Source organism: Tetrao urogallus (genome assembly GCF_951394365.1).
Source record: "Tetrao urogallus genome assembly, chromosome: 6".
NCBI lineage: Eukaryota > Metazoa > Chordata > Aves > Galliformes > Phasianidae > Tetrao > Tetrao urogallus.
Window position 1 is genome coordinate 29,072,267 of NC_136819.1, and position 16,797 is coordinate 29,089,063.

Genomic DNA, 16,797 nt, shown 5'->3' on the forward strand with positions numbered 1-16,797 from the left:
GGCCCGCCCCACGCGCGGCCACCGCCCATGTTCCCGGGCGGGGCGGCCTCGGCTCTTCCGGGCGCGATCGGTGCGGACGCGGCGTGGATGGAGCTGGCGGCGGCGATGCCGAGCTGCTGGGGCGCGGTGCTGGGCGCTGCCGTGTCCGTGCCCCTCCTGATGCTGGCGGCGGCGCCCTATGTCAGGTGCGGGGCGCTGGGGGAGCCGCGCGGGGGCTCCGTGCCGTCGGGGTTCGCGTTTGGGCTGCTTCGCTCGATTCTTTGCTGGGGGGAGGAGAAATACAAAGGGCTTTTTTGTTAACGCCGCTCCGGCGGCGGTATCTGAGTGGCGGCAGCCGACTACTCGCGCCGTTCTCATGGAGGGGCCGGCGGCAGCCGCGGCACGGGGCGGTCGGGCGCCGGTGGCCCGGGTTCGCCCCACGGCGCCGCGCGGAGCCCATTGGCCGCGGCGCTCGGAGCCCCGCTGACAGCCAATGGGAGCCGCGGCCCCACCGGCGCGGACGGAGCGGAGCGTTGCGGCGGGCCCGGGCCGGCCGTGCCGCGGTGCCCGAGCGGTTGGCGAAGTCGAAGCCGCCTTCGAGTCCCACCGCTCTCTTGCAGGCGGTACGTGGCCGGAGGGCGGTGCGGGTCCGCGGCCAGGCTGGACGGGAAGGTGGCGGTGATCACGGGCGCCAACACCGGCATCGGGAAAGAGACCGCCAGGGAGCTCGCCCGGAGAGGCAAGTCAGCGTCACGCTGCGAGCGGGTGCGGCTCTCCTCTCTGCGCCCAAGGCAGGATCGCTGCGTGATTCTCTCTGCGCAGTCGGTGTCCCGCAGCGGCTGCTAATCTGTTCTCCTGGCTTAACCGCACTTAGAAGAGACAGTGCTAATTGGAACTGATGTGATCTGGCACCATATACCGTGGTGTGGAGCCTGATGGCCCCCGGAGTTACTGAGCCTGGGGCCGTGCTTCCATCTAAGAGCCACCTTCTGAAGTTCCCTCAAACAGGGCTGTAACTCCTGAAGTGCAGCTCCCCAGTTCTCAGCTGCCTTCACTGCTTGAACCCTGACACCGTGTCCCAGCACGTGGAAATACTCAGCACTGTGGCCACTTGGAGAGGACCAGGCAAGTGCCTGGAGTCACAGGGCTATCCTTGTTTGGGGCTGGGAAATGGCTCAGATCTGCTGCTGTTGTGTTTCAGTTGCTCACGTTTTAAAATTGGTTTAAATGTTTTTTGGTAACTATCAAGGCAGTGAAACTATCCATGTTAGAAATTGCTCTGGCTGGAGTCCAGGCATCTCTGTGTGCTGTAGGCCTTAGTGCCACATGTACAAACTGGCCATACCAGGGCAGCAGTGCACTCACCTGACTGGGAGAAGCTGGACAGAGGCACTTCAGATGTGCATTTTCCTTGTCTGAAAAGAGGTTCTGGGCTGGCTTGGAGCTAACAATCTATGAGAAGAGTTTTTGTGCTTGTTAGCTTCTCCCCTGAACTGAAGTCAGTTCCATAGGAAACAATACATTGTAAGCATTGAGTGGTCGGCCCTTGTCCCAGCTCTGGCCATGCACTGTGCTCCCAGTGACATCCGTTTGTGTTCTTTTTCCTCCTTGCAGGCGCAAGGGTGATTGTTGCCTGCAGAGACATAGCAAAGGCAGAAGCTGCAGCACGTGAAATCCGAGCTGAGACAAACAATCAGGAAGTCATTGTGAAAAAGTTGGACTTGGCTGATACAAAGTCCATCCGGGAGTTTGCAAACAGCTTTCTAGCAGGTATGACCTCTGGATCCTTGTTTTCAGTGTGCGTATTTTGCCAGCAACTGCTGTCTGCTTTCTGGAGCTAAGGGAGGGGTACAACAGAGCGTACGTCGGGAGGACTATTGCCCTGCTCTATTCCTACGCTGCTGTTGACTTCCTGTGTGACCACATGCATATCATGGGTTTTAAAGCAGAAATTGAGGGTGTTGTACAATGCTGCATGCTGCTGATGTGACTATGAAAGCATCTTCCCCTTTGTTGTATGGATTTCATTTGTAGTATCTGGAATTGTTCTGTGCAACAATATCTATTCTGAGCAAAGGCAGAAAAATGAGAAGGCAGCCCCACCCTCCATTATTGTTGGTGTCTTCAGGCAAGAAGGGAGTTCTGTTATGGTGCCAGCGATTTTTAGCTAACATCAGATTCCTGACCCATGCATCTCTGTGCCATGCTGGCTGTTGTGGTTTACAGCAGGAGCTTGCCGGAGGCCATGGGCGAGTTGATGGTAGGAGAGTTATCCTTATTTTACAGAAGCAGTGTGGCTGCCTCTTCGGCATGGGTTTTCTTTTTTGTCTGACTTGTGTCTGTCTGTATTCCATCTCTGTATTTAATGATTGATGTCTTTTTTCTTTCTTGCAGAAGAGAAGGAACTTCATATCCTCATTAATAATGCTGGGGTAATGTTATGCCCTTACTCCAAGACAGCCGATGGCTTTGAGATGCACCTGGGAGTGAATCATCTTGGTAAGGCCAGTGGAGTCAGGTTTTCATTTCATATCTCTGGAAAAAGCCAGTGGGAAATCCTGCTTCCAGGTGCTTTCATTTTTCCTTCTTGTGGTTAGATTGGAAGGAGGAAAGCTATAGCTCATAATAAGCACATTGAAAGTACTTTGTGATTCCAGTGGGGAAACCCTTCAGAGAAGAACTGAATTTCTTCTCACCCCCAGGTCATTTTCTTTTAACCTTCTTATTACTGGAGCGTCTGAAGCAGTCTGCACCATCCCGCATTGTGAACGTGTCCTCACTGGCTCATCACGGAGGCCGAATCCGCTTCCATGACCTCAATGGCGAGAAGAGCTACAATCGTGGCCTCGCCTACTGTCACAGCAAGTTGGCCAATGTCCTTTTCACCCGAGAGCTGGCAAGGCGGCTGCAAGGCAAGTCCCAGCAGAGAGTGGTTTCCTTGGCTCTTGAGCAGTGTGGGTGAGGAGGACAGGGAAAAAAAAGCCTGTGCAAAAATGAAATGGTTTGAAACAAGGGTCACTGAGAGCTCTCTGTTGGAAGGGAAAAAGTATCTCATCCATGGAACTAGGAAACTTAAAGCACTAATTATCTTAACAGCAACAGGGCATGGGAGGTCAGTGGCCTGACACAGTTGAATGGATTTGATTTTAATTTGGCACTTGTCAAAAACTGGCTGCATCTAAGCACACAATTGTGCTATGTGAGTAGAATTTGAAGAGGGAAAAACAACAACAAAGGAACTTGTGTCGAACTGCAATCTCTTGTGGACAAACTAAGGCAGTTGTAGCTGCCTTCAGTGGTGAAGGGCTGTAAAATAGAAGCACAGGGCTAGACAGTATCTCTTAAGTCACAACATATGTATCGGCCTTATTATTCAGTCCTTTTTGTAAACTTAAGCAGTATCTTCTCTAATTGTAGTACAGTAAGTCAAAGAAATCTCTTGCTGTCTAAAGTCCACTAGAAATTGCTGCTGTTTGAACATCAGGCTCTCTGGTACACTGTTGTGCAGAAGACATATAGTGACAGCACTGTTTGGAAGGGACAAGGGAGTGCTCTAGAAAGCAGTAGCACTTAAAATTTCATTAACACTCCCTTTATCACAGCAGTTCTTCTGTAAGTTGCAGAATAGTTGCAGGTGGAATTGAGGAAGATATTAGTCCACTGTTTAAAGGCAGTCTGACACATTAATTTTGTCCTGGGCTACTTTCTTTTACCATAGGCACTAAAGTCACAGCAAACTCTCTCCATCCTGGCTCTGTCCATTCTGAGCTGGTCCGGCACTCATTTGTAATGTCATGGCTGTGGAGGATATTTTCATTCTTCTTGAAGACTCCATGGGAAGGAGCTCAGACCAGTGTGTACTGTGCAGTAGCAGAGGAGCTAGAATCTGTGACAGGACAATATTTCAGGTGGGTGCAAGCTGATGGAGTGATATACCGTGAAGCCTCACTGGCAGAAAAAATGAGTATTACTGTCATTATTAAGAAGAGACTACATAAGTGGTTGGTATAACTCAATCTTACTGGAATGAGGGTGAGAGAAATACTAGAGCACTATCCTTTCTAGATTTCTTGAAGATGATACTGCATTAGAAGGGATCTCTGACCTATGCAACACTTTATTTCATGCCAGCAGTATTAGTGGACTCGAAGTGCAGGAAAGGCTGTCACGATTGTAGCGCTCTGATCCTTAGATTGCAGTAGAGCTGGTTAGTTAATGAGGTCACCTAAGGCAGTCAGGGAGAGATCAGTTTAGTTTTACCCTGTTGGAGCAAAAAGGGCCTGTGCACCCGAAGAGAGGGGAGGTCTGGTGGTGCTGCAGAGCTAGAAGGTAAGATTTTCAGGACTGGCACATGACAAAAATAACTTGGATTCTCCAGTGTGACAGACCATCAGCTACAAGAGACGCCTGCTGGGATGCTTATCATTCTTGCCTGCAAACTATTAAACTATTAGTTGTAGCTCTCTCTACAAACCTGATTGTTTCTTAATTTCCTTTCACCTACTCCAGGACACTGCATAATCATGTCTTTTCTCTTAAAAAAGCTACAGCTCTATACAGTTCTACGTCATCATCGTCCTAAATTTGGAAACTGCAATTTCAAGTTTCCTTTAGCTGTGTATGTCAGTTTCTTGCTGGGTGTAGAGCAGTATAACAATACTGTATTTAGGAAATTAACATAGTTGTTTGGTTTTTTTTTCCCCCCAAAAATACTGTTGCCTTTGCAACAGCAATACTGAAGCCTTAGTTTCTTTTCAGAGCTCTCCTTTCTTGTGATAAGCAACCAGATTAGTCTCTGTAATGACTTTGATCTTCACTTGGGTATTTGTTTATCTTAATCGGACTTGAATATATAAATAGATGCCTTAATCTTCTGTGCAAGACTCACTGTTTTTCTGAGAATAGAAGTGGGGTACTGCACTAGAGTACAGAAAGCTTTGGTAGATTTTAAAGTCATAAAAAAGCAGAGTTTTGAACTTGATAGGAAAACAATAGCCTTCACAGTAAATCTCACACAGGCCTGGTTTTACACTGGATTGGCCTGAAAGCCTTTCAACTTTCCAGGCAATGTATGTATATTAAACAAGCAGCCTGCCAGTCTTCAGGAGCATCAGAGACTGTGTGTTTTGGGATATAAGAACACTAGAAAGGATAGAAATCTTACATTTCATTTGTTCTCTTAAATTTTTATGTAACATGCAGCATCTAGCATTACAGATGAGAACACACAATCCCTAGTCCAGACAACGTACTACTGCCAGATTGCAGGAGCTGAGAAGAAAGGGGCTGTAGTTCAGAGGATAATGAAAATGGCATTAATGTGAAACCATATATAGTTATTACAGTATTATATTCAGAGGCAGCTTTACCTTTCACGCAGTGGCAATATAGTGGGATGAATAGGACGGGATAACCAGTTTCGAAAGGTTTGTTTGAGGAACTTAGTTATAACTTGCTAGAGAAGTACTCCTGCACAGCCTGGTTAGCATTTATAATCTTTTTCAGTAATACTAATGAGAACTCACAGTGATGAGTATACAGCAGAATATAAATAAAGTTCTGTAAACATCAAGGTGGCAGATAGAGCTATACTTAGTTGCTAGTTTTTGGTGCCACCAGGAAAGATTCTTCCCAGTCTAACTCCCACCCTCCCTACCCTTCTTTACTTGGTCTTGAAGCTTCATGGATTAAAAGCAATTCCCTCACTTTATCATAGCCATTTCAGTGTACAGCTAGAGATTTTTGATTTTAAAAATAATAATAATATTCCTCTTACAGTGATTGCCGGCCAGCGTATGTATCTCCATGGGGTCGGGATGATGAGACAGCAAAGAAGCTCTGGAATGTGAGCTGTGAGCTCCTCGGCATCCAGTGGGACTGAGCAGTGCAGCCATCTGTGTGTATGTGGCTGAGCACAGTGATGCTACTCTTGGGAAGAGCACTGCTGCCAAGAACACTGGTACTTCAGCTGCCCTTGTGATGGTTCTGTGGATGCAGTCCAGTATGATTTTCTGGAATGCTACACTTAATGATTGAGATTAGAAAGCAAAGCATCCCTTTTTGTAGCTGGAAAATTAGAGCACCAATACTGTGAGCAATCATTGGTAACTCACAACAGCTAGAGGCTGTTGTCCTGTGGCTTTAGAATAGAAATGGAGGTTATCATCTTAGCTTTAGATCACCTGTATTGAAAGTTGCTTTTTGCTTTAGTCTCTTTTTCCATACCAGCAATAGTAAAATGTTAAAAACTAGATTTACAAGGTCATTTTTTGTTCCTAATATTTGACAGGGCAGAGTACAAGTAGTCATGTTTCTGGCAATTACATGTAATATAAATGCTCACAAACACTCAGAAACAAGTGCTGGCCTAACTAGGATCAAGCATTATTTTCCGTGTTCTCTAAACACCTCTAGCCTGTGAAGTAAGACTGGTTCATCTTTTGGGAACACAGCTGTCAGTGCAGCTAGCTGGAAGGTTAAAACCTGCAGGAATGGTGAAATTGGGCAGTGGCTAGTTATTTTATTCAAAACAGTTAACAATCTCTGCTGTGGAAACACTAAGCAAAGATGGTATAAAACTTGTCCTAATAAAAATCTAAGCTGTACTTAAGTGATTTACAAGCCTGGAAAAAAGCAGATTTAATTAAAAAGAAAGTTAACTGCGCTGAAAAACAACAATTGATTTCCACTGAGGCTTTAGCATTGAATTTGCTCTGACAGCAAACTACCTTGAGCTAAATAGCTGAAGCAGGGGCCAGTGCTATCCTGATATTATGGTCAGTTTAGTCACAGGACAGAAAAAGAATACAAATCCGAGCAGCTATGGGCCACAGCTAGCCATGGCTACCAGCCTGACCTCACTGTACCATACAGCCTGCATAGTCAAAAGGCAGCTCAGTCAAACCACGTCCTCATGAGCTTACTCCCTTGGAGCTCTAGTGAAAATGGATATAATGGGATCCATCATCCAAGATTGTTTCTGAAAAATAGGGTTTTTTTAGCTGCTTAACTCAACAAGTGCCATAGCTCACAGGATTATCTTTTTCTGGAAAAAAAAAATCCAGAAGTATTTAGACCCATGTTTGAACACTCCTCTGACCAACTGCCAGTGTTGGGAAGCAAATGCTTATGTTATGATTCATGATGTCTGGAAGCTATCCACGTACATCAGTCCCATGCTACCTCCGATCAATACTAAATAGAGCCATTTCCTTTTTACAGCAATTTTTTGAAGAAAATTTCAGAAATGATGCATTTCACTTGTTTTTGCTGGTATCTGCACTGCCTTACTAATGTAAAAAAAATAATAATTTTAGCTGATATTCTGAAGTCCCTTTCTGTTTCTCCCTGTGCTTTTTTTGACCTTTTTTCCTCCCTCAACACCGTAGCAGTGGATTGTTTACCTACCATGCAGGCTCTGATCAAAGGGGATTTCAGGAACAACAAACCATAAAAAAAAAAAAGCAGAAAGCATCTCTAGGCCATATTTTCCCCTTTTAGGTCAGTGTCTTTCTCAAACAAATGAATAAGATCCTAGAGTCACTATAAGACCTAACCACATATTACCATAGAGGGACGTCTCCTCACTCTCTGACCTTGGCTAAGTCATTTATACCTTATAGGTTGATCTGTAAAATGAGTGCTTAAGCTCATTTGGCTGCCTTAAAGGGAGTATTGTAAGGGAGAGTTGCATTAACTTGCAAAGCTGCCTGAAGAGAATTACTAGTCTGCCAGAGTACACATGTAAGCCGAGCTAGCTACCGAGGTGACCTCTGAAGAGGTGATGATAGCACAGTTGCTCTTAAATATGGAGAATGTTATAGCAAAGGCATGTTTTGGTATGACAGCAACTCTTCCCCATGTTCATCTGGTGAACATAGCCACATAAAAAAAATACAGATCTAGAATAAAAGACTCTGCTATGCTGAGATGAAAAGCAAACAAGATATATTGAAACTTTCAGTCATAACACTTTATTCTCCTTTTCACACCCCCCCCATTGTAAACAGCCCATGGTCATTTCTATAGAGTTTTTAAATTGGCAGTACTCAATCCATTTCTGAAGCTCAAAAATTCAAACCATTGATAATTGCACTATTCATGACAAAAGGCAGTTGGTCAGAATCAGAATTCCAGTTCTGCTGGTAAGAGAAACATTCCCTACAATTCCAGGTTAAGAACATCAAATTACAACAAACACTATAAAGTGCATAAAGTACAGTGCAAAGAAGTCGAGAGGAAAGGCAGGTACAGAACTGACTGGTCTGCATGACGAACTCCGCTCTCTGTGCTCTATATAGCTGCAAGGAACTGGAGCAGAACAGTGTTACAGCAAAGCATAACTGGATACCCATGAACAGTAGAACCTCCCCCCATAATTAGAGAGCTAGAAGTCATCAAATAGATGGATAGTGTCACGTTTTAGGATTAGCCTAACAGCTCTAAGCTGATGGCAAGCTAGGTCAGTCTGGCCAGGAAAACAGAAGCAGCTTTCATCGGTACTGCTCACTAATGAGATCATGCAAATCTGTGACTGGGAGATTCTAACATCTAAATGCGGTCATTTCTGACGACTTGGCTGAGAGACATTTCTAGCCCTGCTCTAGTGAATACTGCGCCTCTGGGAGAGATGGTGGTAGCAGTGGAGCACCCAGAGGGGATGGAGCAAGTCCTTCCCAATGCTATCAAAGTCTTTTCTGTCACTGCACTGAGTCTGGGGACATTACAAAACCCATACTTGACAGTCTCAGTTATTCTATGTACTAAAACTACTTGCAGAAACTGTTCTGTTTCCTTAAAAGTCAGTCAAATGCTAAACAGTTAACAACAAAAGTGAACTAGTTTTCCCATCTTGTGCTGAAGGAAAAATTAACTGCAAACATACTCTTGTGGCTAAGTTTTGTTTCTTTTAGAAGGTCCTACTGCTGTCTGTCTTCTGCTCATTTCACGTGTCCAAGTCATCATTGCAGAGCAGCAGCTGCTTCTTTCAGCATCCTTCAATACAGAAATGACACAAAGTTTGCTGATTAAACCTAAGAACTCTGCTCTGTTTCTTGTCACAGTAAGCACCTTACCACACACACAAGTTTAGCACAGGAGCTATTCCTTGCACTATAAAATACTGCCTTTTCACACGTCCTAACACACTCCGGCCTGACATTATAATATACACAGTATGTCTAATTAATGCATTTTGCTGTACCTGACAGGGACAGGTTATTCTCATAAGAAAAAAAACTAAAATTCCTGTGTGACAGGAATACAGACTGCTGAATTTTGCCACAGCTCTATCTTTCCATATTTTCTGCCATACCTAAAGTTCACTGGCATCTGCTCAGTGATAAAGCTGCATCACAACATTTTATTGGATATTATAGCAAAGAAAGAGGTAGGTGATTTTTTAAAAACTATTTTAAAGGATTTTTCCCTTTGTAGGCCCTTTGCAGGATATGCCACTTACAATTTTATCTATTTTGTAAGGACTCACGTGCAATATGTATTTCAGACAGTGCAACTGGGAAGTAGAAACCTGCCATGAAGAATCAGTTTGTACTTTGTCCAACAAACTAAGAAAGACGTTGAACACATTGCAGTGGGTAGGAGTGGGGGAAAGAAGTTAGCAATAGTTTGTGTAGAGATTTTAAAAACAACCATCTCTGAATTTCAGTCTTTGTAAAAGATCTCTGAAATCTTCAAAAAAATCCTAAAGGAAACCTATAATCACAGAAAGTGTTATACTCTAGGCTACACTGAGCTGTTGAGATTTTTCTGTTCTCTCTATGCAGGTTGTCTGGATTAGAAATTAAAAAAAAAAAGGGGGAAAAGATCAGTGCCTTTCTAAAAAACGCAAGCGCTCTCTTTCACAGACCTAAAAAAATCCTGCTTGTTCTGTTTGAAATTGCCACCCTTCCCCCTACCCAAATTAAAGAGGGCCAAAAGACACCCTGAGGTAGTGACTATTTGTGAGATTACTGGCACTTGTAATTTAGTTCCCTTCCTTTTAACCAGAGGCACACTGGCAGCTTCCATTTGCTACTGACACAAGTTAGAAGACTTCCCTTTTACCAAGTGATTGCTGCACTGCGTGCCTTTAAGGTGTCTTGAAGTCTTCCCCTTCTGCATGATGGTGAATGTTATTTCCTGCTGCCCTGGCCAAGCCGATTTCTCATTTTGGGTTGGTGCACTGTGAGCCACTGGGTACAGATGGCGTGCACAACATCTTCTCCACTACTCTCGGCCAGCTGGCGCACATGCTGGACAAGCTGCACTGCTCTGCTCTTCTCTTGTCGCACCGAGACCAGATATGCAGAACGCAACTTGTTGCACATCAGGTAGGCTTGAATCTGGAGGGAAAAGGGCAGGCAGAACTCCATTAGAAAGTTAAGGTAAGCTAACAAAATAAGCAAGGATTCGCTGGATTACTATCTTGCTCAAGAGCCTGTCATAGAAGGCAACATAAGCATAACACGAGGCAGAGTATTGCATGTATTGCATTGCAAACAGATGTATATATTTCATTAAATTTGTCTCTTATGGAAACTCTTTTAAAGCATCACCAAGAAATATACATTAGTAATTTTATTTTGTGCATTGTTTCCATAACCCCATGGCAAAGATTATAAAATAGTCATTGCCTTCTACTGCTCTTCTGTTGTTCTTCTGGAGCAGCTAATACATGAATATTTCAATAATAAATCATTCATAAAATGAATTAAAAGCCCATTTTTCGGTCTACATGAAACACCAAGTTTGTCAGTTGGAAAAGGACAGAGTAGAGTCAGAAATTTTAACATTTTATCCTTAATTATGCCACTTGGGATCTACAGAAGTTTGTAACTGATCCACAGCCACTTCATCTACAAATATGCACTCAGAGTTTCCTTATTTATATGCAACTTTCCAGAGGCTTGGCAGGCTGGTATTTAAGCTAACGAAGAAATCAATTAGTGCAGGCCTCATTTCCTCTAAGAAAAAAAAAAAAAACCTTCAATTCTGATATACATTTTATCATTTAAGTCCTTACCACAATGAAAGCAGTTTAAATGTTGAAAGAATGATAAGCTGAAATGGCCATCTCAGAGCTAACATGGAAATACTTTTCCTCCAGTCTTACTAACGCCTAGCTCTCATTCCAAGGACTACCAAAGAACTATGAGGATAAAGATTGATGAGTTCTTTCATCTTGCAGTTCTACACTTGAAAACACCGCAGCCTTAAGCAGCTCTTTGATTTCTACAGTCTAGAAAGTAGCCTTCAAAACCGTGATTTGAATGAGGATGAGAGAGAAAATGCTGGAAGAGAGCACGTATCCTGGGGTTCAAGACTGACCTGTTCAGCTCTTGCTAAAGGAATTCTTCTTACTGTGATTTTACTTACCTTGTTTTCATCACTGTCCATATCCTGAATCAGATTATCGAGGTCCTGTAGCCAAAAAGGGAAAAGGTGTTCACATTTAAGCGACAATGGTTTGCAAACTTTTATTCCTTAAGGAACCAAAGCTCTGCCTAGAGAAATAGCTGCTGAGATGACAGCTAGATGTTTACATTTATCCCAACCAACACCACACGTGTAGAAAATATAAAATCCTTTTATATATATATATATATATATAAAATATAATATATATTTATTTATATATATATATATATAAATAAAATATATATGTATATATATATATACTGGGATATATATATATATATATATATATATATATATATATATATATATATATATATATATATATATATATATATATATATAAAAATAATTTATTTATAAAATAAATTATTCCCGTTACCACAGCTTCTTCTGCCTCCCAAGTCTCTGGGGCCTCCCTAGAGAACACTATGAGGTCAACATCTTGTCCCCTAAGAAGTTCTATCATTCAAGTTAGGGGTGTGCAGCAATAAGACAAGGAATAATGGCCTAAAACTTGAACACAGGAAGTTCCATACCAACATGCAGAAGAACTTTACAGTAAGACAGAGCATAAGAACAGGTTGCTCAGAGAGGTTGTGGAGCCTCCTTCTTCGGAGATATTCAAGGCTCAAGGTTCAAGGTGAACACCCACCTGTGCAACCTATTGTAGGGTAACTGTTTAGTGGATGGTTGGATTCTATGATCTCTCAAAGTCTCTTTCAACCTGAGATTCTGTGACTTATGCTTCCTTCACTGGGACAGAAAACATGCTGTGGTAGGTAAAAGGAATCCTAAAATGGCTTCCTATGAAGGCAGAATGTTTCTATTTCCATACATACTCTGTATTAGCCAGGGAAGCTTCACTGAAGGCCACCCCTCCCACTCCAGTTTAGAGCATTTGGCAGGGTCCTGTCAGACAAAGGTTCTCTATCACAAGCACTTGGGAAGCGCCGCATAGGAGCACACTAAGCAATTTATCTTTTTCTCTCAGACAAGTCAGCGTAAGGAAGGAAAACACACTCCCACCTTCAAACAATACATGCCAGAATATCAGAATCACTAGAAGGGCAACATAGGCACTACAGAGTAGTCCCTGTAACCTATGTTGTATACAACCCATTGTACTTCAAAAGGAGTATCAGGCAGGACAGAATTACCTCAGCAGGTATGTTCTTGAATTCACTTAGACAATTTAAGATAATGGTATCCCCATCATTCTTGGCTGCAACTCCAGACTCGCTGACACACTTGAGTAGCTGCCGAATCTCACTGTACTTTTGCTGCTTCACCAGCTGTTTGGCTACTTTGCTGTACACTTCTGTAGCCTCCAGCTGGAAATCCTAGAGGTAGGTTGAACACCAGAGGAACATGTTAAATACTGTCTGCAGGTTTTCCCCGTATAGTCTCAGCAACCCTATACAAATAAGACAATCTCCGTTGAGGACAAAATATCATAGCGTGCTCAAAAAAAAAAAAAAAAAAAAAAGCCTCTGATTTTCAAGTCACCACTGCTCAGGACTGACTCAAAGTTTCTTTATAATCAGCTGGCCAAAATTCAGCTTTGCTCAAGAACAAGAACACTGTCACCTCCTTTCCTGGGGTGGCAAAGTCAATTTTGCTTACTACTTCTGACAGATCTTTCTTACCCAACCCACCTCTACCTCACTTAGCAGGCTCCCATTATATCCCTTGACAGCAGCCACCCTGGAAAACTAAAGGCATCTGATTACATCTCTCTCATATGAAGAAAGAAATATAAGCTGAAGACTGATCCTGCTATGAAGACAAAGAATAAAGAAAAAAAAAAAAGAAAGAAAATAGAAGAGATGGTAAGCAGTTGTACTTACTGCTCCATCTCTTACTGGAAAGTAGCAACAGCTGCTGCTGTGGGTTTTTTTTGTTGTTGTTTTGTTTTTTTTCCTCAGTCCAGACAGGTGCTCTACCTTGTTCTGCCTTCCTTGTTGTGAAAGAAGCAGGCCCTACCACCATGCACTGGTCACAAATGTAACAGGCAACAAGGCCACAGATACTGCTTCAGTGGGCCACCTCTGTCCAGAAGCAGCCATGCTATATCCTTTGTCCCGTATGGGAGACAATAACAAGACTGTACAACATGAAGCAATATCCTTTAGCACCTCTTCTGCTCAACAAGGGCACTGTCACCTTTTCCAGGGCAGCAAGTCAGTTTTATTTCTTCTGATAAAAGACCTTTTCTACCCAACCCACCACTACCCCAATTAGCAGACTCCTTTACCAACAAAGGAATGAGCAACACAGAAAAGTTCGGGAGCTAACGTTCTACACTGATTTGCAAGCATCTCAACTTCTACCCAGACATGAACTAGGTGAGGTCCCCAGAGACAGTGATCAGTTATTCAGCTTTGCTCTCTTACAGTTCAGAGAACAATGAGAGATATTTGGTGTGTTTGTGTGGCTATTCAAACTGCAAAGACCTAACATGTCAGAGCTCTCTACTCACACAGTAATTGTGGTCTGCCAGCATTAAGTCACTGAACAAGGTGCAAAACAAAGGGAAAGCTCTACGTAATTCATTTGTAGGAGCCAATTAACTTGGAGGTGTCCTACTGTAGCAGAACCTTCCTTTCTTTACCAAACTTCTTCCAAATACATGCACATTTAAGACTTGAACTACTGACTTTTCTCCTAAGAGATTTTCCCTTTCTGTGGATTAGAAGGCAACTGGCAAAAAAAAAAAAAAAAAAAAAAAAAGTCTTTTGCTTAAACAGCTGCTGTTTGCAGGAAGTTATTTTTTAATAGTAGTACCTGTTCTACCATACCTGAAGGACTCTGAATGCAATCCCAAATCCCTCCTCAACATTTTTGCCTTCCAACATGACCTGAAAAGAAAGGCATCAGACAACTCTGAGGATGCACATCCCTTATTTGCAATCTACAGTTAAATAATAATGCTCACTTTTTTAGATATTGTCTGGAGGACAAAAGACATGAAATTACTTCAACAGAGAACTGCACCATCCCAACAAGAAGTGCAGGAAATGTAAGGTCTATTGCTGTATACTGATTCATTGTGGAATGCTAGGTAAGCAACAGATGAAGCTGAGCTGAAGTTAAGGAAGGTAACAGCAGCAGCATTATTTGCCTTGCCTCAAAACAAGTACGATATACAATCAAAAGGCACATTTCTATCAGCATTTGGGATCCTCCACTTCTGAGAGCTTGAATTTTGAGCAACAGTGCTTAAGTGTTTAAAGTATTCCCTGCCACTTGGAGAAAAAAAAAAAAAAACAAAACATCCGTTCTTCATTAACTGTAGGTTGTGTACATGCACAAGGAATCTGCTCACGAAGCTGCTCCAACCATCAAATGTTTAAACTTGCGTATCACATTGGCACCAAAGGTAAAAAATAATGCTGTGTTTGAAATAGTGGCACATACCTTGCAAGCAACATCCATTTTCATGTTGTTATTTCCAAACAGCGTTGGCAAGGAAGAAGCTGCCATTTGAGAGCTTCCTGAGGTCTCACATCGATGCAGAAACTTAGTTACTTCCATCTGCAGATCAACTGTATTGATGTGTCTAGAACAAGGGAAAAAACAAACCTCACTTGATTTTGTAACAGAGAAAGTGTTAATTATCATTTTTAAACTTACTACTTCCATCAACACATTTCAAAATACCATATTTATTTCTGAACAGTAATTAGTAATTTTTTTAGTTACCGTTGCACTATCTCACTTCTGTAGCCAAATCTACAGCAATAAATTCTTCATAGATTTGTGCACTTAAGACATGAAAGCTGCAGGGAAGCTCTGTTTGTATTATTCTAAAGAGTGATTCAGAGAATCACAGAATGGATTGGACCTTAAAGCCCATCCTGTTCCAACACCTCTGCTGTGAGTAGGCTTGCCATCCACTCCATCAAGCTGTGACAGCTCGTCCAGATAACCTGTTGTTCCAGGATCTCAATGCCCTCTGCATAAAAAATTTCAATCTAAAATCTAGCCTGAATCTCTCCTCTTAGGTTAGAACTGTTTCCCCTTGTCACATTGCCACCAGACCATTTAATCTGGAATCCAGAAAGTGGATTCCAAGTCAGTAACCACTACCTCTTTTTCATGTCTTCACACCCACTCCCTCACCAACTTTAAGCTTAATGTCTAGCCTAAAAAACATGAAAGGAAAGCAAATTCTAAGAAAACCAACTGCAAGAGATATATGGCTGAATTTACAATCTGATTTTTGAACATAGGGATTCAGCCAAGTCTGACACTCATAACATAAGAATTCAGTCAAGTCTGACACCTGTTAGTTGAATTAAACAAATATAGCCAGTAAAATATATCTGCCTGTGCATTATGTTTTGCTCTTTTAAACAACAGGATTATTAGTAATATAAAAGTAATGGGAATCTTATAATTGCAACTAGCTAGCCAAATTTGGGTCAAGCTCAACTGGGATGCATTAGCTGAAGTCACCCCAAACACAATAATTAAGACAAAAAGTCTGAATTTCCCCTTAACCAAAATGTTGCTTGCTGCTTATAGATACCTTGACACATCTGTAGCAGACATTTTCTTCCGGAAAGTGTATACCATTTTTTTTCTTCCTGAACTTCTTGAGACCTCCTGCAGGTAGACTTTGAGATGGTCCTTGATCTTTATGAGCCATGTCTGTTTGCCTCCCAGTTCGGTGTAGGATTTTGCTCCATGAGTAAAAAATCTAATGCAGGTCATGGCAGCACGAACATGATCCTAGAAGACATATACTGTTTGCTAAGATGGATCAGAGGAAACCACGTTCTTTAATCCTTGTCTCTACTGAAGTGCTCAAACAAAGCAGACACAGTAAATAAACAGCAGATTGAAAACATTCAGCATCTCTCTGAAAGAGATGTGCAAACACTCAACTTACCTTCATAAATTGTTGTAACTCATACAGAATGTGGTAGTAGTTCTTTTTCTGCAAGTATTTGCAGGCTGCAATCAAATACACCCCCCAGCTCTCCAGCCCTGGATCAATGGTTTCCAGCAAGTTCTCCAACATATGCAGCTTTCCACTTTGGTAGCTTGGAATGAAGATCCCTTCAATGAATACTTCAGATGGAGATTCCTACATAAACATCAGAAAGCTGGCTTGAAGCAAAGCAGCTGTCACACATAGATCTTCCTTATACAAAAGAAGTATCAATTGACAGATCACAGAATCAGCAGATAACTCAGGCTGGAAGGGATCTCTGGAGGTCACGTGGCTCAAACCCCTGCTTAAAAGAGTGGTTTCTCAACCCGTCCAGTCAGATTCTGAGCATCACCAAGTGGGGCAATTCAGCAGCCTCTTGGGCCCCAGCTCCCATGTCTAAATATCCTCATCGCAAAATAAAAATTTTAAAAAAAAAATTAAAAATTCCCATTTTCCATATA

At 42.5% G+C, this 16,797-nt stretch overlaps 2 protein-coding genes across 2 annotated transcripts in view; one reads left to right on the plus strand and one right to left on the minus strand.

The window, feature by feature from the left end:
* Positions 1 to 87: 87 nt before the first annotated feature.
* On the plus strand, positions 88 to 5,860 carry LOC306947537 (retinol dehydrogenase 12-like; the record flags this gene model as incomplete). The annotated part of the gene is made up of 7 exons (XM_079536877.1): positions 88 to 185; positions 600 to 718; positions 1,594 to 1,749; positions 2,374 to 2,478; positions 2,682 to 2,891; positions 3,698 to 3,887; positions 5,758 to 5,860. The coding sequence occupies 7 exons, from the start codon at positions 88 to 90 to the stop codon at positions 5,858 to 5,860; spliced, it is 981 nt and encodes a 326-aa protein (XP_079393003.1).
* A 4,252-nt stretch (positions 5,861 to 10,112) lies between these two features.
* The window catches only part of ZFYVE26 (zinc finger FYVE-type containing 26), a gene marked incomplete at both ends in the record, with an annotated part of 44,977 nt that continues 38,292 nt past the window's right edge, over positions 10,113 to 16,797 (minus strand). The window contains 7 exons of the mRNA XM_079537884.1: positions 10,113 to 10,322; positions 11,356 to 11,400; positions 12,555 to 12,737; positions 14,196 to 14,255; positions 14,815 to 14,956; positions 15,929 to 16,131; positions 16,292 to 16,489. Of these exons, the coding sequence (XP_079394010.1) occupies positions 10,113 to 10,322; positions 11,356 to 11,400; positions 12,555 to 12,737; positions 14,196 to 14,255; positions 14,815 to 14,956; positions 15,929 to 16,131; positions 16,292 to 16,489 (1,041 nt within the window). The remainder of the gene's footprint in view (positions 10,323 to 11,355; positions 11,401 to 12,554; positions 12,738 to 14,195; positions 14,256 to 14,814; positions 14,957 to 15,928; positions 16,132 to 16,291; positions 16,490 to 16,797) is intronic.